At 36.4% G+C, this 25,755-nt stretch overlaps 1 protein-coding gene across 8 annotated transcripts in view; it reads right to left on the reverse strand.

Moving 5' to 3' along the window:
- The window catches only part of BABAM2 (BRISC and BRCA1 A complex member 2), a 160,120-nt gene that overhangs the window by 118,958 nt on the left and 15,407 nt on the right, over positions 1-25,755 (reverse strand). For all 8 annotated transcript variants that reach the window (XR_002437275.1, XM_021392674.1, XM_021392671.1 and 5 more), the window contains exons 3-4: positions 21,361-21,437; positions 10,192-10,286 (exon numbers count right to left, since the gene is read on the reverse strand). Coding sequence is in view for 7 of the 8 variants with exons in the window: in XM_021392674.1 (XP_021248349.1) it covers positions 10,192-10,286; positions 21,361-21,437 (172 nt within the window). In the remaining variant the exon portion in view is untranslated. The remainder of the gene's footprint in view (positions 1-10,191; positions 10,287-21,360; positions 21,438-25,755) is intronic.

A 25,755-nucleotide genomic window follows, 5' to 3' on the forward strand; every position in this document is an offset into this window, starting at 1 on the left:
ACAATACACAACTACGAATCAACTCCAACTGTGCATCCACAACTAGTTCTGCATTCATGCCCATGAAGGCTTAGATGCACATCTTGGAATGGTTACAACCATTTTAATGTTAGTACCATTTTTTCAGCATGTCATGGAAGAATTTGTCTCTTATTTGCCGAGTCCGTGGATGGAGGCTCAGTTAAACAATTCTCTTCTGTTTAGGCACTGCTCACGCTTCTGCCTATAACCTCCACTACAACTAGATGCAACTCCACAACTTGAATTTTAATTTAAACCTTTCAATCAGCTTTCCCGTTGCCATACTGCAACTTGTGAAACTTTCATTTTCTAAAAAGATAAATTGTTACCTCATCTTGAGCATTTAGTTCAGTAGCAGGTCAGTAGCATGAGAAAACAACTCAAGCATTTTTTATGGAGACAGAAACCTGGCAACGTTAGCCGTGATGGCTGGCTAATCCTCATTCTTCCAATTAGTGAATTTATTCTAAATAGCAGGACTAAGCTGCTCTACAGGAAAAGTATGGGTGTTCCACCTTCCATATGACAGAGAACAGATCCCAGAAACTTCACCACACGCCCAGGCAGCAGTGGTCATAGTGAAGCTGGCCACTAACTACCATCTGTCCATCAGCAACTCACCATAAGGAAGTTCTTATTCTATTGTCACAGAAGCTTCCCCTGCAATTGCTAACTTTCTTCATTAGTGGACTAAGGTACAGGAAGAGGCCATTTGAGAAATTAGGTATTTTGACTTCAGAATGATTTCTAATAACACGCACATGCACTGCCTTTGCCTTCAACCTCACATGCATTGTATGGCAACATAAATGGAAATAGAGTACTCAGATACTAGATTTTGAGACTAACAGACTATAGGCGTTCATTAATCAATGTCTACATTAGCAAAACCCAAAGTGATTCAGGAGATCTGTTCTGAAGATCTGCCAGATCTTAAAGAGGCGCACTGAGCAGAATATATTTTACTAGGAAGAAAATCCCAGAGATTTTGTTGGGGGATCAAAGTTCATCTTCAGATTCTCACACTCTTAATGCTCTCTCTTGACAGAAGCTGACTGCATAATAAGCGAGCAGCTTGATAGAGAAAGGTTTTTGGACCATCAGATAAGTGTTGAGAAAATCAATTTACTTAAATTGTGTATAAAGAGGCAAAATAAAGATATTACAAGGCCACCCAAAGAGAATGAAATTTAAGCAATTTCAGCAGCAATTCATTTAAATAAACAGCGATACCTACTGGATTTCAAAAAGAGACAAAAAAAAACTTGCCGCCAGACTGTATCACTTTTAATGACATCTTAGAAGTGAGACAAGTGAAAACCTACAAAGCAGCTTCTCATCTCTTCTAGGAAAGCCATACAAAATTTAGTTTTTCAAAGCAGCCACAATATTCAACTTTTGGCAAAGAAAACACATGTAAGTTTTGTTCTGGAACATTTTGTGCTTTGCAGTCTTTCCTTTATCCTTCCAAAAACCAAATCAAGAACCTTTTCAATTTACTCAGTGTCAGTGATTATCTATTCCCTCCCCCCCCCTTTTTTTTTTCAGAACATAAAGCAACTATTGCTCAAAAAGCAGCTAATTCATAGCCTCTGTAACAGGTTACTGCTTATTTCGTAATTTCAGACAACGTCTGCAGAACACTGTAATTCTACAATATCAGAAAGAAAATATGCCAACAATTTCTAATTGATCTGAAGTTGTTTTTCTTTGAAATGTGCTTAAATATTCAGGTTGCCAGAATTTCTTCCAGGAATGTGATTTTAAAGAAGACAGATTGTAACTGTTTTTCCTGGCTATACTACAGGAAACAACAGCAAGATCTTATTTTAAGTTGGTGTACTTTTATATTTCTAAGCAAGACATTAAGATTCACGAGAAAATGTCAGTAAACAAAACCTCCCAGGCTCATAAGAGTGGTAACGCATTTCTACAGCATCTCCCATCCAGAATTATCATAAAAAATAATCTAAGTACAGATTTCCATTTTGTTTATATCTGAACATCACATACATCTTACATCCTACAATGGCTTAAAAGCAGTACTCATATAAGTTTTTACCTGAAATGAGAAAAACCACACTGTGATATCAGCACTCAAGCTGCATGTAATTACAGAAGAGATATGGGTCCAGTGGTTACAGTATTAGTCTAGAAACTGGGAAATTTGGTTTCAGTTTCTGCTCTGCTACAGTTTTCATGGACCACCGTGGGGAAACTGCTCATAGAAAAAGGCATTGGATAATTATCTGCCATATGCTCACATCTTTCCATCAACAGATAATTTTCACAGTATTTGCAGGGCTGGAGTGTTACAAAAACTTTAAAGGCTTCAGTCTCTTAGCAGCCAGCACTTAAACATCCTACAGGCTGCAGCTTCAGATCAATCACTGTAAACCTACACGCCATCTTCTTGCCATCTTATTTTCACAGGTTCTTCTTATCCTCCTTCCACAAAGCACCACTGGCACAACTTTCTGGAGTGACATGCCTGAAATGATCATTTTTGGGCATAAGTAAACATAAAAGACTTAACATTTCATGAAGACAGTTCAACTTGGGAGCGCTTCTAAATATTACCAAAGAAATTACAGACCTTTTGTGTTCTCCTAGTTCGTACGTACAACCAAGAAAAAGTTTGCATAAAGCAGAATTTGGGATAGTCGGTATTTTCTTTTAAGTGAGAGGCTGTAAAAACTGGATGCGCAAACTACACTAGCCTATAAATGCTTAGCCAAAGTTTCAGATACCTGAAGGCCTTGAATTATCATGAAGATACAGACCAAGTTAACAACATATGAGTAGAACATTAAAAAATTAATTCTGATTTTGGAAAAGTATCCTACCTTTTGTATACCAAAATTATTTTCCATCATTTTTCCCATTGGTTAGACAGTGTGATTGTTGATTAATAATTACATACTTAATGCAATTCCAAAATAAAACCCAGTAAATTGGACACACAGAACACTCTTCTGCATTCACTAAGAATAAACGCACCACTTTCTCTCAAGCATCATTCACCAGAAACAGGAGAGCACACAAGTTCTAAACATTACTGCAAATAATTCCTACGCCTTGCAGTGGGAGCAGTTGAGATAGCTGACCTTTGTATTTTAAGGATGCTCTGCAGATGTAGAAACTGCAACTCTGAGCCCAGTAGAGCATTTTCAGTTGCGTACGCTTCCTGAAAAAGCCTGCCTGTTTCTGCTACAGAGCTCTCTTACAAGATAATCAGATGCTCAAAAGCTACTACTTCCTACCATCACGAGAGAGAGATTAGACCAAAATCTGTCCCTTTCCAGATCTCCCACCCTGTACTTCTACCTGTTCTGAGAAGGAATTTCTTAGTTCCCTCAAAACGCAGATCCTGGGATAGGAAATCCAATGTGCTAATCTTTAGCTAAACCAAGTGAGCACACAGCCTTTTTTCGCCTTGGGAATCTGTTACTAGAGGTGGACATGTCTAACCAGCACAGCAAGTAAAAGAACAGAGCACAAGAAAAAAATAATTTTAAAACAAGACACATGCATGCATATCTTTTACCTACAGATCTGCTCATCATGTATGGATGGCAGCATGAACAGGCCCAAACTTCTCAGACCCTCAGTGTACCAGAGAACAGATTACTGTCTCAGTATTAATGCCGTACCTCAACAGTTCCTATTTAATAGCTAGTTTTTCTTTCTTATCAGTTCTCGGGCTTTTTCCTTCCTGTCAAAACCAGTAATTTTAGCTACAGCAGGGAGGTAGAAACTTCACAGATAATATTTTTGGCCTGGTCCACTGGCATCCCTTAAGCTTTTACTTTTGGGTGGCATATAGAAAACTGTTTCCTTCTAACCATTTTCCTCCCTCTCAAAATCCCATAAATCAAAATCAATACATCATATTGTGGGTTTCAGTGGCCAAGCCAACTTGCAGTATTTGAATTTTACTTCCACATTTGTACTACAAGAGAACATATATGACCATGAAAATACAGTTCCTCAGAAAAACACAAAGTACCAATTTTTTTCCTACTATACTGGACAAACTAATGTAAACCAGTGATATCTTCTCAAAAAGCAGTGTAAGAAAAACTCTCACTCAGTTCCTTTATGCAAGTGAAAGCTGCACCTCCAGAAAGATAGATAAATGGCAAAAATCATGTAAAATGGTAAGAATAATAACACAAGATGCTAACCGCATCAGCCATTCTATGATTCTGTATTTATTTATTTTAAAGATAATTAAAGTACATATATGCCTGAGGAACTGAGATAGAAGATAGGGAAGAAACACAGGCACACAAGCATGTAAAGAATGAGTAAAGCAGGGAGATTTTCAAGCAAATATAAGCAGAAACTTAGACCAGAAAAAAGCTAACAAAACATACCTTGAGCCCTCCTCTGTGTTGGGAAATTAATAGATAACTCATCTGTACGCAAGGACATTTCTTTGCTTCAGCAATACCTTCTGCAGGTTCTGAAGGAAAGAACCTGCAGGCTCCCAAACTTAGCTATTCCCAACGAGAAACAAGACTACCTCAACAAAAATGAATTCAAGAGGAAATCCAGAAACTCAAGAGGCCAATACTCTGAGCTCACGTCTAAGCCAAAACTACGTATCTTGAAATAAACGCAAGCCTAAATATCTGCTTCAGTCTTTAAATTAAGATTTAAACATGTTTTATTATTCTGGTCCAAGCTTCTTGTTCATGTAACTGTAAAATCATGGAAAACATGGTCAAACTTACGTGATAGAAGAAAATCAATATTCTTTTTGAAAAATAGTGTGAATAGAAAGCCATTAGGTGTTTCTCTCCATCTTGCTAATGCAGAACAATTATATTTCTCATCATACATATATAAGCTAACATGGCAGAAAAATATTTTCTCCCACTTTGACATCCTTCAGTGAAATGAGCCGTGCACATTCCTAATGTTCTCTTAAACTAGTATTTCCCGGACAGAAAAACACTATTTTTTAAGAGCTAATATTCCAGATTTTCCACATTCTAGGGAGAAATGGCATTATCAAGCAAAGAAGCTTGTGCCATAGAAAAAAAGGAAGGAAATCGTTCCTTACCAAGTCCTTCACTGAGAACAAATGGAATCAATTTTGCAAGAGTACATTATCAAGTTTTAAGAAAGGGAGGAAAAACAACCCAATTTATCAGATATTTTCCTCCCAGAAATTAAATAAATAGGATCGAAACATACAAATTTGTTCAATTTATGGATTGGCTAGGAGAAAAAAAAACAGCTACAATGTTATAAGCAACTCAAGCAGAACTTCTGGAGACAGTATATTCTCTTCTGCTTACACTTTTGGACTGAACAAAAATTTTAATAAGCTGTGCCAGGAAATGCTGAAATTTCAGAAAAAGAAAAGTAAGGTAAACATATACAATGATTTTACACAAGTAGAAAATGACAGAGAATTATACAAGGTAACTAAGTCCTCTCAGCACCATAAATATTAACAATTTATTTTGAAATACAGAGCATCCAATCCTGCATTCTGTTTCACTTAAATTCCCTATAATCAATTAAAAACAAGTTAACCCCTGGCTTTTAGTGCAAGAGTGGCCGGTTAGCGATCCAAGAATGGAATCCTCTGCTGACATCCCAAATACAAGCAGCAGAAGAGGTGATAATGCTGAAACAGTTCAAACTTACCCACACATTTCCCCGACAAATCCAAGAATCTCCCAGACCAAAACTTTATAGCAATATCCTGAAACCATCACGCTTATTTGCCCTTACAGAGGGGCCCTAAATATTAAAACATGTAACAAACATCTGCACCTCTGCCAACAACACAATAGCCAGGCAACAAAGTAGTTTACATGGCATTAGCTAATACAAGCATTGTTTCTTTAATAGCTGTGAGCATAGGGACAACTGACGCTGTTAAACATCTGCCTCATGTACCTGATGGTGGATGAAGAACAATTAGAGAAAGGGGAGATATTTAGAGGAACCACTTCGCTACCTATTACATGCTCACTCAGTAAGACGACAGTAACAATGATTAAGATTTTGAAAATAGCCACAGAAGCAATACAGCCTTTATGACAGTCATCATACAGTCATATGATAAATACTACAGAGTCTAATAATCCAAATACAAGAACTTAAAAATTGCTCTATACAAGACACATCACATGACATTTAAAATACTCAAGTAGCATAATTAGCTGCGTGAATGAAATCTGTACCCAGTATTAGCAATTTGACAAGGGCAAACTATTTCTAGTGCTTTGTTCTGGGATGAGAACAGCAGTGGTCCATTCTTTGCATTACTGTGATGGCAACACTCTCTCCCCCACATGAACGCAATATATGTATTCCCACATATACTAGCCTGCAAGGACACACTCGGCACTTGCTGGGCTTCAGGAAATACTCATGTCCTCTTGCCTCCATCACCAGTGCAGCTAAGGAAGTCTTTTCAATAGCAATGAGTGGGCAGAACCATTCTGGGGTGACTACCCCAAGTAGGATGCTAAAAAAAAACACAAACCCTTAAACTAACCACTACCTTGCACACACTGCTATTATATCTTCTTTGCCAAACAGAATATACTTCAAAATTACTGGAAAAATGGGGTTAACGTTTTGCATAAGCACTTTAACTGGCTCACATTAACAATCAACTAGGCTAACATAACAAACAATTCTTGTTACTCAAACTGGCGTCACTGTAATGAGCTCCAAATTAATCTCATCCGTACACAATCACTAATCTTGTTTTGTGCCAACTGAATTTTTAATCAGAACAGAGTGAATCATAGGTTGTTTTTAAAATACATTTTTAATACTTGTCATCCAAAATGCATAAACACTAGAGCAGGGAAGAACTTTTCTATTTACATTCTGAGAAGCTGATTTTATTTATGCATACTATACACACAAGTATCAAGCGCATAATATAGCCGAGGATATTTTTAATAAAAAGGAAAAATAAATGTTTATTTCTAATAACGCCTTGAGTGTGCATAGCATCATCAACCTGAAGAATGTAGCTCTTATAATTAAAACACTATGACAAACTAAACTCAAAGGAATAGTAGTCCCTTGACTACAATACCAATCTACATCATCTTAGGAGCCCAGAATATACACAAATTATACCCTGTAACCAGCAGGATCACTACTGAGACTCAGCCTGTTTTCAAAATGATTTTAATATTTGTGTGAAGTACAGAAGGAAAGCAGAGTTTTAAAAGGCATTTTGACTTGATTTTAATACCAATTAAAAAAACGAACTGATTAGATCTGTACATAACGGGTACTCAATATATCATCTCATTGCTAAAATACAAGCCCAACTATTTAGGTATTCCCTGAAAAAAAAAAAGTCAAGTCTTCACATACAGCATCTACTTTTTAAAATGCAGGACTTCTGGAATCTTGTTTTAGCTGTCTAACTAACAGCTGCTTAACTCAACACCTGTTACAGCGTTTAGATGAAAATGTTACTTGAAGGTCTGCCTACGGCTATGGAAACTGCAGGAGTGACTGATGTGATTCAGATTTCATTAGGGAAGCCTCCTGACAGCCTCTAACAGAGCCACACAAGCTTGAGGAATCTAGAGTACCTGGTTCTCATTTCAAGTTGAACATAAGGCCTGACTCAAGCCATAGAGCATGTGATGACTTCTGCTTGACGAACGAGACATTCAGGCAGATGAGAGCACTGCAGGAAGGCACAACGTCAGAATTCCCACATATTCCACTGCATATACTCTTCACTTAGAGACTGTGGACTTACCCTCTCATTTAATACTATCTACATGCTTTTGTGAATTGTAGATTCCGTTTTGATTTCCAGGAACTGTTGCATCACAAGTATTTGTAAGCTGCTCAAGATTAAGAGTATTGAATTACGATCAACATGCTAATCTATTTTTACTTAATGCGTTAACATACCTTTCCACTAACTATAAAAAATTCCCCTAATATATTAGAATTTGATTAAAGTCATCTTCATTAAACAGGTTTGAGACGTGGAGAAAAGGGAATTGTTAAAATGCTTACCATAATAAATAAGTTACTGTTAATGTAACGTTCTGGAGAAAACAAGTCTGCAAACTATGTTGAACATTAAAAGGCAAATGCAAAAGCAAAGGTACGCCATAGCTGCAAAGTGGAGATAACTTGCTCTGATAACATTAGGAGGGACTGCAGGAGAATGACCAAGGACCTTATCAAAAAAGATTACATTAACATAGTGAACGCTATAGCAAGGCATAATGACCAAAGAAAAACTGTTGGGCTGCCAATTTATTTTTCTTTTATTTTTAATTTTAGAATAGGCTAATTAATATCTTATGCATCAAGGAGCAAATGGCTCTTCAAGCTGTTTTGGAACGAAAGGAGTGGGAAGTATGTTCCGTGTTTAGGCAGAAGAAAAGCAATGCACCAAAATGATGCACCATTAACAAACAATGTAAGAAAGAAACTAAGGATTTATTCTTCTTTTTATTCTTATGGACTTCTCAGTGGATGAGTACAAGAAATAAGGCACCACATCACACTTGGCAAACTTCTCCCTCCGAACAATACTTCCGTAAGATGCCCCAAATTCTCTTGAGCATTTAATATCTCATTTGTTCTTTGTTATTCATTTCAGTTTTTCCAGCACATTAGAAAAATGCTCCTCCTCCATTAACAACTGCAGAAACTGCTGCTACTACAAATACTTCTCAAGGTGCTATAATATTGTGAAACAACAAAACAGAAAAAGGGGAAAATATGAGAACTAGAAAATTAAAGAATGTGAAAACAATTCTAGAATTGGCATACGAACATATGAAGTGAAACCTCTCCTAAAAAAAGCCTAACAGAGTAGCTATGCAACTGTGTCACAGATCTTTCCCAAAAGAGCTCGCACATTTCACAGGAAAGTGATCAGGGGAAACAAAGAAATAAGACATCCCCCTTATAAAATTTCAGCTAGGTACACTAAAAATAATTATTAATGCTAATTCTTTTAAGACTATATAATTTCTCAGCATAACTTAATGTGAAGTGAATGAAGATAAAAAATGCATCTGTTATGTCACACATAAAGGACAATGTTCAGCAGTGCAATCACTAGAGTGGGGCTACTTCCACCTGACACCTGCCCCCCAGTGCTGAACAGTACAGAAGAGCCTCGGGGGACCTGCTTCAAGGAGCTCCCATACCTGATGTAACTGCCCTGCTGTGCTGAAGACGAGCACAAGAGAAGTACAAGTGAGTGCTATGCAAGGAGCCTCTCCACTAGCATGGCTCTATAGTAGGAGATCATTGAAAAGGTACTTCCCAGGTGTACGTTTGTGTCATATGATCCCGTGTATCCCACATATACAGGCAGCTTTTTCCAACTGTTGAACAAAATCACAAATACCAAATATATTTAAAGTGTCAATTATTGTGGGTTTTTTGTTTTTTTTGGTCAAATTTCCAGTAAAAGTTGAAAATTTGAGGGAAAAAAGAGAAATGAGGTAATAGCCTGCTGTGTGGGTCACTGAGCAGGAATTACAGAGGGGATCCATGGCAGAAGCATACTTTTCTGACAGAATCCCCAACTCTCTACCGTAACAATAAACACTGGACATTTTTTGGAAAAAATATACTCAAACTCTGTTCACAAGGAATACTGTTGAGCCAGAACACAAGACTGCAGGTCTGTAAAAGCAGCAGAATGGTGCCTAGAGAGGAGGAGAGTTCCAACAATACACAACCTGGTTTTACCTTACCTCATGGGAAAAAAAAAAATAATTGATGACACTACACATTATGCTACTTTTTCTGCAGCTAAATGCTTTTAAAAGATACAGTTCATGTTCTATCCTTCTTGCTGAAAGAGATCTTTTAAGATGGTCAGATATTAAACAGATATATTTTTAAAGAAACCTTGAATAGTTACTTCAAATAACTACAAATGATTATTGCAAGTTATTGCAAGTAACTACTCAACTATTCATCTTGTCTTGATTAAAATATTTTTTTAAAAATCACATTTATGGATTCAACTTTAATCACATTAGAAGACAACTTCTTTATACATTTATGACAGTGGGATAAAAAGGGTTTTTTTCTTTATTTTGCATTGTTAGCAAATTCTTGTTGAAGCTATTCTAAAAAAGCCAAATCTCTTTGCATGGTACAAGGTTCTCAAACTGAAGTACTTACATGCAAGGCAGAAGGATCTGGCAAAAATTCAGCATCCTCTCCAAAGATAAAATCTGGTGGCAGGTCGGGATAGTGAGCATTGAAAATTATATCCCCTGAAAAGCAGGAAATGAAAACATGGTTTGCACCTTTATGTATGTGCTTAAAAATAAGATATTGTACATTGGATACACATTACATAAAATTTGATAGTTACATTAAATATATTTTATGTACTGATTCTTGCGATTTTGACAAAAATTTACATGCAAGACAAGCATCAGATGTTTTGGGGAATTAAATCAAATTCCTGAAGCACTACTTCTTCCTTCTCTGCAAGCAGTGAATCATGAAATATATTATTGCTTCATATCTCAAACTGTAATTCAAAGACTACTGAGGGTAGCCTAAAAACACGTTAGAAAAGTTTTTCAGAAGAACCATATTTAGATTGCCGTGTTTTGCACCTGAAGTAAAGCTTGGATGAAAACTATCGAGATTAGTATTTTGAAAATATTGCTTAGTAGTTCTTATTCCTTCTTCTCCTCTCCATCCCCAACTCTTAGGAGGAAGAATAAGCACGCCAATAGAGATCACAAAAATTATCCAAATTCTTGCCAAGAATAACGTGTTACACATTTATACTGAGAGACTAAAATGAACTAAAAATATAAAACATCACTACAGCTTGGCATTGAGCTCCCATTTTGCTGGTGTCACAAAATACACAATTAATTATCGACATGATAATTAAAAAAGAAAGTAGGTTGTATTATTTCACCAGTAAGCACGCTTCATAGTTTCAATACGTCAAGAGGAAGTGAAGTCATTTGTATGTGAGCTTTTGAAAAAAACTGACAATCCAAGAAAAGCCGTATCTAGCATTACTTCTCTACCTCTGAATCACTCTTTCCTGTTGAAGAAGACATGAAATAAAAACACTGAGCTTTTGCACACAGATTCGCAAGGTATCACAATGAGCAGGCACTAAAAGAAAGTCAGTACCTACTATGTGGTAACTTCTTCAAACGCACACAGCAAGGTAAAAACAGTGCGGTACATCATATAAACAATTCCATTTGTAGAAAGTAAAGCCACTGTTTAGTTTTGTTTTTCAACAATATGAATACAGAACTGGAGAAAAGCATTGGATTAACAAGTTTTACAGACATTTTGCCTGATAAATAATGTCACCATTTCAAGACACTCACTGTGACAGCTTTAACTGCTAGTAATCTGTAAATATACCTTGGCTCTAGCTGGAAGCAAGGATGCTATAAAGCTTAATCTGCAGAGAGTCAGGGCTCATGACCAAGAAGCCAATGGCCAATCCTGTCTAGGTGTGCTCCACAGCATCACTCCAAGAAATCATGAACCTGCTGATCATGAGACTCAGTAGAGCATGGTGTGTGTTTCTCCTGACCGCACTCCTACATACACAAACATCAGAATCACACATAAGTGTAAGGTGCAGGAAAGAGTAGAGGTTCCCCAGCTAATATACCAAATACAATTAACATAGAGTTATTCTTTCATTTTAGAAAAGAATAAAATATGCACTAATCCTAGAGGAAACTACATAAAATTGTAACAGGAAATACATCTGTTTTAAGAGAAAATAATAACCAGACTGCCTAAACTGTAAGACAACAATGTATAATTCCATAAAGTTACTGTCACTAGACTGGATTTTCATATACCATCTTAAGGCAACCCCTCAAGTTTACTACAACTGTAAAAAATAATGCATAGCTCCTTACAATGACCCCATCAATCTCCACATACAGAACAGACGATTCTTGAGGCCATGTGTTGAAGGAGACAGAATCTTAACACATTCTTCTCAATCTTCACAGACTAAGAGTTGTGTTACAAATAACTCAGAACGCACCACAAAGAAAAAGGTTGTCCTTTTATTTATCCTAATGCTATTCTGAAGGAAAGGAGTATATCTCTGCTTTTGTCTTGATATTCTTACGTGATGCTAAGTAACTCATTTAACACATCCTTTTCATGTTGACTTGTTAGTTGTTTGGTTTTTTGTTCTCTAGATTTTATTTATTTTTTTAAACAGAGTACACAAAGCTACAATTCAGCTTGCCAAGAGCTGTACTCCAACTACCTAAATATCACAAAAAGCTTAGGATAAAAAAATAACCAAATTAACTGCATATTTTTATGTAATCTCTCCACATTTGATTAGAGAAGAAATATCACAACTCTGCTCAGAGAACTGAGATTGAATATACACTGTGTTCACCTCTGCAAGCTTCACAGGAATGGGTAAACCTCAAAAACCTCTGACAGCAGGTGCAATGCAAAGGCTCAAGCAGGTAAAAATGTTTTTTCCCCCCTGTGCTTTCAGTTCTATACCCATAAGAAATAGAGAACTCATAATAATGTCTGAAACACTACCACATACATTGCTCAAGTACAACAGTAAATTAAAATTGGTACTATACATTTGACATGCTAGGCAAGCGATTTATACAACTGGAGGTCAGGGACAGTTGTGTATTTTATGCAGTGACTCTTCACATGCTCGTAGCTCTTCCTTGCTACCTTCTTCTGTCACGTTCCTTCTTCCATTTAGTATTAGTGGCACATCACCTCTTATTATTGTAGGAATGACTATCTATGCAGATATCTTAAAAAGTTTTCATAACCTACTGATATCCAAGAACTATTCAGTGTAAAACCAAATCTGAGTTTAGCTCTTGCTAAAAAAAGAAAAAAAAAAAGAGAGACACAGAAAGAAATCTGCAGTTAACAGTTAGCCAGGCCATGCTATCATGTGCAAATTAAAAATGTACCTTTACACTCAAATGAAAAGTATTTAAGCAAACACTATGGCCAACTCAACAGCAAATTTCACGTTACTTTACATAAATGTTAACACTAGTCTGTACAGTGAGCTTGCAAAATGTAATGTGTGTAATATTTTGATTCATTATCTCTCAGTTGCCCTAACAGAAACACTCACTTTTAAACAACTACTTCCATGGTATTATCTGTGGCTTGCCATCTTCTAATATAATCGCGTTGGGGAAAAACAAAAAAAATTTAAGCCAATGAAGTCATTCGCAAAATTATTGCACTCAGAGTTTGAGAATGGCAACCACTTTACTTTTGAAAATAAAAACACCAAAAATCAACATAGCCCTGCATTCTCTCCCCACCTTGCCTAAATGAAACAAATACCCCTTCCTCACATCCCCAACTTCTGTATGTACTTCTTCATAAGATTCAATTCTTTTTGCTATAAATACCTTGACAGAAGGCAAAACGTGTGATGCTCAACAGCATTAGTGACAATGACCACTCCAGTTTAAGAACAAAACTTTCACACTCAGACAAGTTATCTCATTTTATAGATACACTAGCCAAAGATAACTTCAATAAAATTATATTTCCAATTAAATAGTACTACAGAACTTAAAGTTAATTCAATATAGTTAAATCCATGAAGCTGAAGATAAATTACAAGAAAAAGGGTGCTTTATACATCTTCTTGCTTCTCACTATCCAAAAATACCACTTGCTCTTCATTTTTTCTCCCCAGGCAAATAACATTCAATTTTGAAATATTTCACTTCACAAGATTTCAAAGGAAAAGCTAATATGCTCCTAACAGACAAAAAGATAGATTTAAGCATTAATACTTCTATCATTTCATTTCTTACACGTACGCACATACTGTTCTTCTCTTATCTATTCAGCCAAAATGCATAGTAAGTCTAAAAAAGAGGTTAGAAACTGAGAGATTTTTTAGATGCTTATATAGTTCTCTCCACTGGTCCATTTTATATACAGTTTTCTTCTGATAACTTCATCTTTTGTGTCCTTTTCTTTTTCTAACTGTACTGTAGATTTAGTAGTACTGAAAGATGTTGCACGGAGTGCCACAGCATTAACATTCCTATTTACCTAAAGAAGGCAAAAGTAGGAACAACATACCAGTTACTGACCTAAAAACCCATAAGCTTCACTTTTGAAAGGTTATCTATATCCTCCAGAAATTCTTGGGGTTGGAAAATCTAAGTCAGCACAAAACACATAAAACAAATGTGTGTTCACTGCAGCCTGGAATAAGACTGATCTGACTGTAATTCATTCCATCAATCCATTTGGCTTTCAATAAACCAAAAAAAAAATCCAAGAGCAATTTGATCATGGAATGCATTCATATGGAACAATGTTGAAACATGGGACCAATCCTACGTGGAGAATCAGTTTGAGGAAAATAAAGAAACTTTTTATTATTAAATGTCAAAAAGACAGTAAGAAGAATGACATCATCCATGCATACAGAATGCTAACCTAGCCCCTTCAGTGTCTACACAAATACCACACAAGAACACTGATCAGTTCCTTCTATAAACAAATCATTCCCTAAAGCAGACCCTTGGCAATTGTCTTTAGGTGGAAGAGAAATAGGTTATTCACTGTCATCTGTGACCAAGACACTAAGTCAGCGCAGTCAACAGTATGAAAGGATTTAAATGAACAAATACAGACCTACTGACTTGTCACTGGATTTCACTCTAAATATTTTTTGTTCTTTAAGTCAAATATAGCAACACATCACCTCTAGAACCACTTACTGTCTGACAGAAAGAGAAATAGCTTCTGAAATGACAATTCAACTTCAGTAAATACAGAACTACTACTGCAAGAAGATACAGAAATAATTCTATTTTCGCTGTGGTGTTGCTGCTGCCAAGCTATTCTACTGCCAAGTAGAGCAAGATAATTTTACCTCCGCAGCTCCTCTTAAAATGAACTGTTCAAGCAGTTCTGCCCAGATGGGAGGGCAGCTACCTGTAGGAGTCTTGCTCACTTGACCCTAAAATATAATCCTATTACACAAAACCAAGCACCGCTTAAATTTCTTACAAGTTTACTGAAAAGTCAGAAATATTCTTGAAGCTTAGAGACAACATCTGACAGCAAGAAGCTGTGATGCTTTTAAGATTAATTTCTGAATTCAGATGTGAATCAAGGTACTAAATGAAGAAAGGCACAGAAATCAGTATTAAAAACTCAATGGCATCTCTTAAAAGTATCTCATCATAGGAAAACAACCAAAAACCTTCTTTCTGTACCTCTGACACTCTAGAAAACTGTAGCTATTCCACACATGCGAAGTTGCAAAGGAGCCAGTCTCCACAAGCGTCAAGTGTTTAACACCATCTGAGGTGCCGTAGGACATACAAGACATGGCAGATACGACAAAAGATTTTTCAGAGAGATCGGTGCCCTTTGGGGCAGCAGCTGAAAAGGCCTAGCAAGATACCCTAGGGCACCTCAGACAGCATTAGACGCCTCCAGTTAGGCAACTGAATCACATCTCACTTGTTCAATACAGACATTGCAAGAAAAAAGATACAGGAAGGAATTACAGGATAGTTATTTGGTTCTTGAGGTCATGGGAGGCAGCAAAGGGTAGTAGGTCTTTTCATTTCTTTAACTTCAACTAACAAATATTGCTGTAAGACAGGAAAAAAAAGTGTAGGCCCACATACAGAAAGAGAAATGCTGCTGTGTCATAAAGACCCAAGGGTGGGCAAATCTGTCAATATGACATAAATGAACTGGATCCCAGGCTGAACAAGAAGACAGCAGGACAATCTTAGCTACTTGCATTTACGTAGCTGGGCAACCACTTTCCCCAAAATGTTAGTACCAGAAATGAAGAGGTCAAAAGAAAACAACAGATAATACACAGAGATTAAATATTGGTAGAAATTAAAGACAACACTGGAGAAATTGTAAGAAACAGAGCTGCTGAGTAGCTGAAAAAAGGAAAAGTGGAAGTGAAGGACAAATACACTGAAACAAAAGGACTGCAGAAATCACCAATAACTGGAGCCCAAGCAGGAGGAGAAAGGAGAAAAGTAGGAAGGCATTATAATAATACAAATGTGTGGTCTAACCAAAGCTTTGAACACCTCTGTAAGTCCACATTTATACATATATACTTGTAAGGTCACTTTTCTTGATGAGAAATACACTATTCAAAGCTTTCACCTGCAAAAAACATTCTGTCAATTACATGCTCAATGGAAGTCAAGTACGTAAGGGAAAGTGTTGATAATAATAAACAAAAAGCTACACCTGAAAGTGGTTACTTAAAAGAAAAAAGATATTTAAAACTTTGTATTCTAAGAGAAAATAAATATGAAAAGAAAAAAAGGATTCCATTATCTAACTATGTTTCCTATTAGTAACATTCATTAGCAGATTACTGAAGAAACAATATTCATTATTTCTGCCAAACATTTTGCCAGTAAGAATCTTTGGAAGGTACTTCAGATGACCCAACAAAAAGATACTTACTATGGAGATAATGATATCACCTAAGCATAATCTGAATTACAGGAACCAAGAAGTTTTTCCTGTAAGAGCTCCAGCTAAACCACAACCTGTGTAAAATGACCTGATGCTGATACTGATACTTGACATCCACTACGCAGCAACCTGGCTAGGCAAATCATAAATCTTAAAATTAATTGCAAGATAATTTTTACAATTTTTAACTGGAGAAACAAACAGTACTTAGCAAATAAATTAGCAAAGCAGTTTTCAAAAGGGCAATGAGAAGGTCAGGTACTCCTCTTTGTTTTTTTATTTTCTTTGTTTCTTATTACTTCCTTAAAGTAGAAAGCCACAGGAAGACTAGATAAACTTCCTGAAATACTTCTATCTAAGGAAGAAAACCAGATAAAATTCTATACAGCATATTATGGGGGATATTTTGGACTAGCTAGTGAGGCAACAGAACAGTGACTTCGCAGTCTAAGTTCCATTACTAAAATGAATAAGAATTGGAGAAAGAGAAATCAGAGGTGAAAAAAAGAAAGAAAAACTAAGCTTCAAATGACACAAAAGAAATGCTTTTCAGGATGAAAGAAACCAAACAAAGTGATGGCAGCAGAACCCAGAGCTGCAGTCCACTCACATAAAAACAGTGAAAATCAGATGAAAGATGAAAATACTATAGTTCAGGAGGCCACAGAGAACAGTAGCATCACAAGGGCAACACATTGTTTAATCACCGTTAAATTCCATATGACAGCACTCAAGGACAGAGGGAGAGAAGGATAAATCAGTGCCTGGAAAAGAAAATACGAAGAACATAGGAGGAGGGGGGTGGGGGAAAGCAGAGGAAGCTTGAGTGCAAAATTAAAACCAAGACCAAGAGATTCCAGGGTTCAGCAGAAGAAAATCACAGTTCCCAAGCAAGTGATTCTTAATGATGCATTTTAATTAAGAATATTATTTAGTAAAGATTATTAGAGCTTGTAAGTTTGCTTGAGAATCTCTGCTATGACACCTGCCTTGGTTTTTTTAGCACAGGAAGATCAAGCCATCTGCAAGAATTACAAAACACTTCACCTCAAAATATGCAAATATTTCTCCAGAAATAATAACAACCTTTATTCATCAGATACTATTGTTCAGTTAGCCATAAAGGATATGCCTGCATACCATTCAGTAAGCTTTGGAACACAGATTCAATTTCTTACTAGGCCTTGTACTCATTATAGAGCATCATGGATACTTAGCCTTCTTGGAAATAAAAATCCTATTAAGAACTTTGAAAAAATCCAAGTATAAAAGAAAAGCAGTGCTGCTGCCTTAAGTTCATTGAGTCCTGGATGACTTCATCAAAAAATAAATATGGCCGTTTCCAATTTTAATTGAAAACCTAGCAAGAATAAACTCAATTTTCCAACCACTCTAGCCACAAAAACAAAACTTGTGTCCCTTACAGAAGAAAATGAAGTAAAAATGTTTCTCTGAAAGTATACTCTGAAAGTATACTTCTGAAGTGTGATGGAAGACTAATTTAACAACCTAATTTATCTCCATCACTGACATATTTTCCCCAGCATAAAACTGTGGATATCCCCAAGCTCTTATTCCTGACTAGAGCTTAGTAACTCGTCAGTATAACATTCCAGCACCTCAGGACAAATGCAAAAGGTGATTGTGACATCTGAAAAAAAATGATTTATTGGCTAACAGTTGCCCTTTGTGGACTCAGGAGATGAACTCGATGATCCTCATGGGTCCATTCCAACTCAGGATACTCCAGGATTAAATGAATCTCAAGAAAATGTATTAAAATTATCAGCAAGCCATTCTTAAGTCACAAGATGTTTGATGTTACCGAAGTTTAAAAAGAAAAAAAAAAAAAGGTGTTTTATACTACAAAAAAAATATTTTACACTACAGGCATAAAACAGCTACTGCATTGTTTGAACGTATATGTTCTGTTCTTTTGGAAAACAGGACTGTGACTATGCAATTATACTTCCCTAAAGTAGCCTACCAACAGTTTTCAACACACTGGGATTAATACTTGGGTATTTGTACAGTGGCAGCTGTTATGATTGATGATACGCAAAGAACTGATCTGTTGCAAAGAGGATGTAGGACAAACCACAAAGGAACTAAAGAAACTACACACTTCAGCCTTTATTTGGCATCACATAATGAAGACCATACACTGTAGCTTCTGAATATTTTCAGTCAATCTTTCTATTCTAGCAGATTTCGCAACTTTCCTTTGCAGAAATATTCTGCCCTTAAAAGATAACATATCTAGCAACAGCCTACAACAGAGTATCTACAAATCTTTGGTAGCACACCATGGCAGTCTTCCTCTACCATCACTACTGATCTAAACTCAGAATTATTAAAACTTTCTTGAATCTGCTGGCATCGCTATTTATTCCACATGCGATGGGACTGAATAATGCACCGCATTTTCAAACACGTAATGCTGAAACAAGGAGAATGATTATCTCTTGAATTCATTATTTGTTTACACCACTTTCTACATTCAGTTTGTCATGATGTTAAAATTTGTAGGGAAGGTGGAGAACTATAATGCAATAGCACCATAGTTTTTGTTAATTGCTTACATGATATTCAGAACATAAGATCTGGGGAAAAAAGTTGATTTGTTAATAGTGACACTTAATGCATACTCCATAATCATATTTTCATGTACCATAACCACATTCCTTTACTGTATTGGTGTACTCTGTACATCCATGTCCTTACATGTGTGCACTTTAATCTGCTAATTTTCCACTATAAATCAAGATCAATTTTAGCCTCTACTTAAAGACATGTAAAGACCTAAGGCTGACAGAATATAGTAATAGTAGGGCCCTGTACGGTGATACATGAGAAGATTACTACAGTACCACAGAAAACGTGAGAGCATTTTCTATAGCAACATCATCCAATGAAGCTTCTGTAGTGCATCTTGACTGCAGTCCTGAAACAAGTTTCAAGTTGAATCTACTAGACATTGTGATACACATGAAGATTCAACAGATTGAGTTTGCAATTCAAAACCCATATTTTTTATTTATTTAAAGTACAAACAAAAATTCCACTTGCTAGAGCTGTAGCTTCAAATAATATGGCCATTATTTAGTGAAGTAGTCACCCTTTCATTTTTAAAATAACTGCTATGTAGGGCTTAATATGCTGTTTTTATCTTTAGGAAAAAAAAAATTGTAAATCTCTTGAGCCATGACTGTACTTTTAGAATAGAACAAATAGTCATGGTAGACTGACTTAGGATCTTAGCTCAACTCTCTCATAAACGCACACACAAATTTCCAGACCAGCTTCTGAGAAATACAACTTTCTTTGTAAGTGCCAAATGGAAGTTTTAACATGCTTCTAACAATAAGAAATTTCACTGATCTGACTTCCATTCATAAAGGAGTAGGTCTTCCAGCACACTGTGCAACAAGGAAAACAACTACTAGAGAAGGAATTCAACAACATTCTTAATATTTTAAATGTCTTGGAGAGCTATTGCATGTGTATGATAACAGTTGAAATGCATGTTATCAAAGCAATAAGTGTTTTAAATGTTTAACATTTGTTAACCCTCCAGATAGCAGGTTTTCACAGAACTGAAGAATACTTGAGGTCGGCAGGCACCTCTGGAGACTGTCTAGTCCAATCTCCTCTGCTCAGAGAAAGAACCACTAAAGTGGATTTCTAAGGACCACGTCCAGTCGGGTTGTGAGTATTTCCAGGGATGGAGACACAATTACTTCACAAGCTCAAGGTCTAACTGCTAACCATGCTCACAAGTAGTTTTTTCCTAACATTCAGATAGAAATTCCTGTATTTCAGTTTGTGACCATTTCCTCTGATACCTTCAGCAGCCACCACTGAGGAAAGTGTGGTTCCCCCTTCCTATTTCCTCTTCACCCCTTCCAATCAGGTATTTACAAACATTACACAGAATCATATTGATAGTATCTGTCCTGAACTTTCTCTTCTTGAGACTACACAGTTCCAACTCTTCTGCCCTCTCCTTGCACAATGGATACAGCAGTCCCTCAGTCATCTTCACAGTCTTTTGCTGGATCCACTCTAATTTGCACACACCTTTCTGGTACCAGGGAGACCAGAACTGGACAGAATACTTGTGGAGTGGTTTCACTAGTGCTGCCCTAAATCTAAAGTTGCCAAGCTTTATTTTTTACATCAATTAAAATTTATTGTCCTCTCTTATATTTTCATTGTTAGAGACGAAAAACAGCACAACTTTATGACTTTTCTCATGCAGATAATCAGCAGCAAACAAACAAAAACATAATGAAAATTATTAGCTAATACTTTGAACCTAAGCACAGATGAATTGAAAAGTGGGCAAATGAGCCAGCATATGCAGATCCTCCAAGAGCAAAACACTAAATCAGAAAAGCGAGAGTGACACCTCTCTAATCTAGTAAATTGTAGCAGTTACTGTTTAGAGATCTTAGTAAAGCTACTAAAGTTACTAAGTCGAATCTTACTAAAGAATTCTTCTTATAAGAGAAAGAGGAAAACAGCATAAAGCATATACAAGTGAGACTAAAATCATGAGATTGTCTTAGTCATAATGTTTTATTAGAAGAACTGGAGAGGAACTTGTGAATTGTGGCTTTTAGGATTCCTGTTTTCAAATTTGTCACTTTATTATGGAAGGCTATAAACTGATCTCAAATATAGTTGATTTGTTTTTAAAGCTTCAGCCCAAAGAAAATATAAACCAGGTATTTCAAAATTTGTAAAATTAGTTAGACACACCTAAAAACTTAATGTTATAGAGAAGACACTGCTGAAAGAAAGGTTAAGATACAACAACAATAGTTTTAAACTTACATTTGAGTGTTTCTCCAGCATAAGGAATATGCAGCTTAAATCGATCACAGCTAGGTCCAGGCGTCAAGGATGTACAGCTAAAAATGAAGACAAGAGAAGAATGTTCTAAGCTGTTACAGATGGCAGCAGATGCTAACATCACTCCTCAAATGACTGACATAGTAATGAGTTTGTGAATACTAGAAATATTCATCCGTACAATCTGGGGAAAAAGGAAAAGGTAGGAAGGATGTGGAAGTCCCATTCTCTCCATATCAGCAGTTCTCACATTGAGAAAATTTAGGATCTGTGCCAGCAACCTTCTTTCCCATTTAAACACAAAATACACATTAAAAAGTCCTAGTTTCAGGATGCTAATAGAACAGTAACCACTAATCAGTCAAAGCCATCAAATTCTCTTTGTATATCATTTTCCAGGTGACAATTCTTTACATACGTCATGGTTATTTGTAAGCCTCCAGGTAAGCAAGTTTCAGAATCAGGTATCCTAGGCTATGACAACAAAGCACATCAGTTCATGATCAGTCATCATTTTACATCTCTTGTGCATCTGGAACACTGCAATGGCAGTTGAGTCTCACAGCGATAAGTGAGCATTTTATGAATATAAAAAGAATGAAAAACTGCCTACGGTCTAGGTGAAACACAATCAACTTTTTCATACCTTGTAAATCATGTACCAAAATCCTTGCATAAGAAAGAACCAAAACACCCAGCTGCACCAGGAGAAACAGCATCATGAATCGTTTAACAGGCAGGAACAGCAATGGACTCTGGAGCTCTCACCACTGTGGGCCTGTGGCCACAGGACAGGTCTCAGAAGCATGAATGTTGGAAGCTGTTAGCAGCCCATTGCTCTCCAGATCTAGGCATCATGATCGCCCAGCAGTCTTCAATATCATTGAGAATTTTCCATAGCCCTAGCACAAAAGCTACACACGTTGCAAGCCACATGAAGCTCAAAGCTAAAGATTGGCTAACTGGACTAAACAGTGAAAAGAAACATCATCAGTGATCCAACGCTGCAATACAAACCACTGACAATATAAAGAAATTAAAGAAACGTTTACTGGGCCATAGACACAGTCAAAGCAAAAATAAGTGAGCAGGCCAGAAAACACAATAGTTCTGATCCTACAATACAACATAGTAACTCCTGCAGCTGTGCTTACTGTGGCAATGGCCTAAGGGTGAACAGGGTATTGTTCATTCTCATTAATATCCTCAATGTGCTTTAGAGAGCCATTTCCACTGGACTCCACCTGTGCAGTCTTTTCTCTCTTTACCCTTCTAAGTTCAGGAAAAAATGTGCAGTGGCCTCAGATTGTTTTTGTTCAGAGAGCTACACTTACAATTTAATCAAATTTGTCCTCACTTACACCTTCATCAAAGAGGCAGACACAGAACTACAGATCAATCAACTTCACTTAAGTTTACGTAAAAATATCAGGAAAAGAAAATAAAGTACTTGTGTGCACTCAGTGTCTAACATGGGTACAATTCACTGCCTACATTGATTTGGCAAAATATGTGGGGTTATTTTAGCATCATCATAGAAGGTAGATAGCTGCCTTTGCAAATAAAAGTGAAGCAACAGTTGCTCTGTCTCCACTTTGGAAAGGCTTTTGCAGTGTCTTGTAAGAGCACTACACAAAACAATGTATAGAACATAATTTAGATACAGCTACTATCAGACATGTGCAGAGCTGACTGGAGGCAAGTTTCATAAAAGATTAGTTCACACCTTGCTTCACAAATGCAGCAAGTGGGTTTTCTTTTAGTAGAATATTATTTATTATTATATATTATTATTATATATTATTATTTACATTGAAAAACTTTGTCGACAGAAGAGAGATGTTTTGTATTAAACTTGCAAACGATGGCAGTGTGAAATGGAACAGTACACTGAATAACAGGACCGGAGTTGAAAAACGTTTCCACTTAAAACTCTACACTACTACTTTTTGAATTACATCTAAGCAGAGCTTAGCAAGCACAGTAAGCACCGCCCTCACTGGGAGCGAGATCAGCTTCTGTCTGAGAACATGCAAGACTGGAGATCCAATGCAATACAAATAAGAAAATAATGCTATTTCAAAGATCTATTTTATTAGTAGGTGAGAGCAGCAAAACAAGAATGCCCACTACTTGAGTACTTGAATGGCTGTGGATGAATTTAACAGCTACAACATTATTATCTACCTTCAAGTCATTCCTAAGGGCTCACATCACATTAGGCCAGTTCTAGGAAGCATAGAAAAAAAAAAAACACAAAGGAAAAAAGCATGATTTGCAAGTTCTAAAATATATCTGCAACATCAGTTAATATTTAATGGAAGCTGCTGTCAAAGTGTCACGGGTCACAGTTTCAGGCACATTTTTCAAAATACCATCAAACTAACATTGTCATTAGGTTTTCAACAGATACAAAAAAAATCTGATCCTATAAATACCCTACAGTCCTTTCTTTGAGCACAATGGGCCATTTGGTAATACTTACGGAAAGTGCAATATTCTTTAAAATTAAAATAAAAGCTTGATTTAATGGCAATTGCCCCTAAAAGCAATACTAAGTATTTTTCCTAGATTATTATAGTCCAGCAGAGATGTTTTAAATTTTACTGGTCTAGAATTGATGGAAAATGACAGTATTCACAGTCTTTTTTGTTGTTGTTGTTGTTTCCAAATTACACTCTTCGACTAGGCTATACAAGAGATTTCAGAAACTACAACAGGCCAATCAATCAAGTAAAAATCATAAATACATCCATATGAAAAGAGGTAGCAACTTTTTAATAGAAACAGTAAAGGAACAAAACTCCCAAAGCAAATCAAAATTTTGGTATAACTAGCAGCCTATGTGTTATCATTTTTCTATAGAAAGTCACAAATAATGCCTTGGTTATTGGCATCTTCTCGTACTTGAATTTTCTTAATACACAGACTCTCACATAATTACCTGACCCAGAAGTGTGGCATCTGTCCTTTCTGAAAGGCAAGATTCTATGTTTGTTGATCGTTTTATTTAGCATGGTCCATACACCAAAGTGAAGCGAAAGGAGAATGATATGTGACAAGGTCTTTCAAAGATTACTTGTCCCTTCATCACAGGGAACTGACAGGTAGAATAATAATATCTGGTATTGAATACTAATTTCAGAAGCTGACTTCATCTCACGATGAACAGATGTGCTACCTATTCATGGAAAACATTACACTCATTTGCATACCTTCATCTAAACACTCAACGTTTTACAAGGGAAAGCTCTGCAGCACAGTGGTAATTAATGTTCTGATGCTCAGAGCTGTGATATGAACATCTTCACAGAGTACTTTAAAAGCACATAGAAAGGCAGTTCTAGTTGAGCTTAACATCAAGATTTTATCTTACACCAGTACACTTGTAACCAACTACTTACAACTCCATCTGTTTTGTGTTGTTGGTTTTTTTTTTTAAACTGATTTTTAACTGATCCCTTTCTATCTGGGCCACTCTGATATTTTACAGGATCAAAGCCATGATGATAAGGAGGATTTTGACAGCCCCAGATTTCAGTAAGACCCTCCTATCAGCTACTCCTCTGCAACCATCATTTGAAAGCCTACCTGGGCCCTAGAAAAATCTTCTCCAAAGGTAGGGTCTGTGCTATGTCACAGCTAAACAAAAGCTCAACTGTTTACACTTTAGTCCTTAAAGTCTGGAGACGAGCAGTTATTCTATTAAAATATATATATATATATCTTTTTATCCCAAAATATTAAATTCCAGTCTGAAACTCACTTTTTAAACCACTCCTAGAAATCTGCCACTTAGAATCACGCAATTCCATGGCAAACACTCAGAAACACCTGCAAAAGTACAACAGCTCTACCAAAGAAATACAATCTCTTCTTCATTTGTTTTAATGGTAATAAAGATGTATGAACCAATACTCTTATTAATTGGATAACTATCACGTTTCTTGATAAAAAGTTATGCGAAGTGCTTAATGATTCAAGTCTTCTTTCTCTGATCACACAGTTTTTATGCTTTTACTACCTGAAGACAAATCATCAATGAATTTCACTGTGCAATGGCAAACAGAAAATTAAAAATGTAAGCCACTTAGAAGAGGAACTTGATATTGAGACTGCCTAACTGGAATAGCCAGAGATGCAAAGTCTTTAATCTCAGGGGTGCTTAGGTTGCTACAGATGCTGTTCTTGAAGATCAGTACTTTTTGGGTAACAACAGCTCCTGTTGTTCATCGGGCTGTTGGTATAAGAGTCAAGAAGGCTTCACATAGCATTATAGATACGATGATGGCAAACACTGGTAAAAAACAACACACTCAACATAACCAAGGAGGTTCTAAGCACTGGCTGCATTCCCAAATATTCCTGGCTCTAACA

Source organism: Numida meleagris, chromosome 3 (assembly GCF_002078875.1).
Source record: "Numida meleagris isolate 19003 breed g44 Domestic line chromosome 3, NumMel1.0, whole genome shotgun sequence".
Taxonomy (NCBI): Eukaryota; Metazoa; Chordata; class Aves; order Galliformes; family Numididae; genus Numida; species Numida meleagris.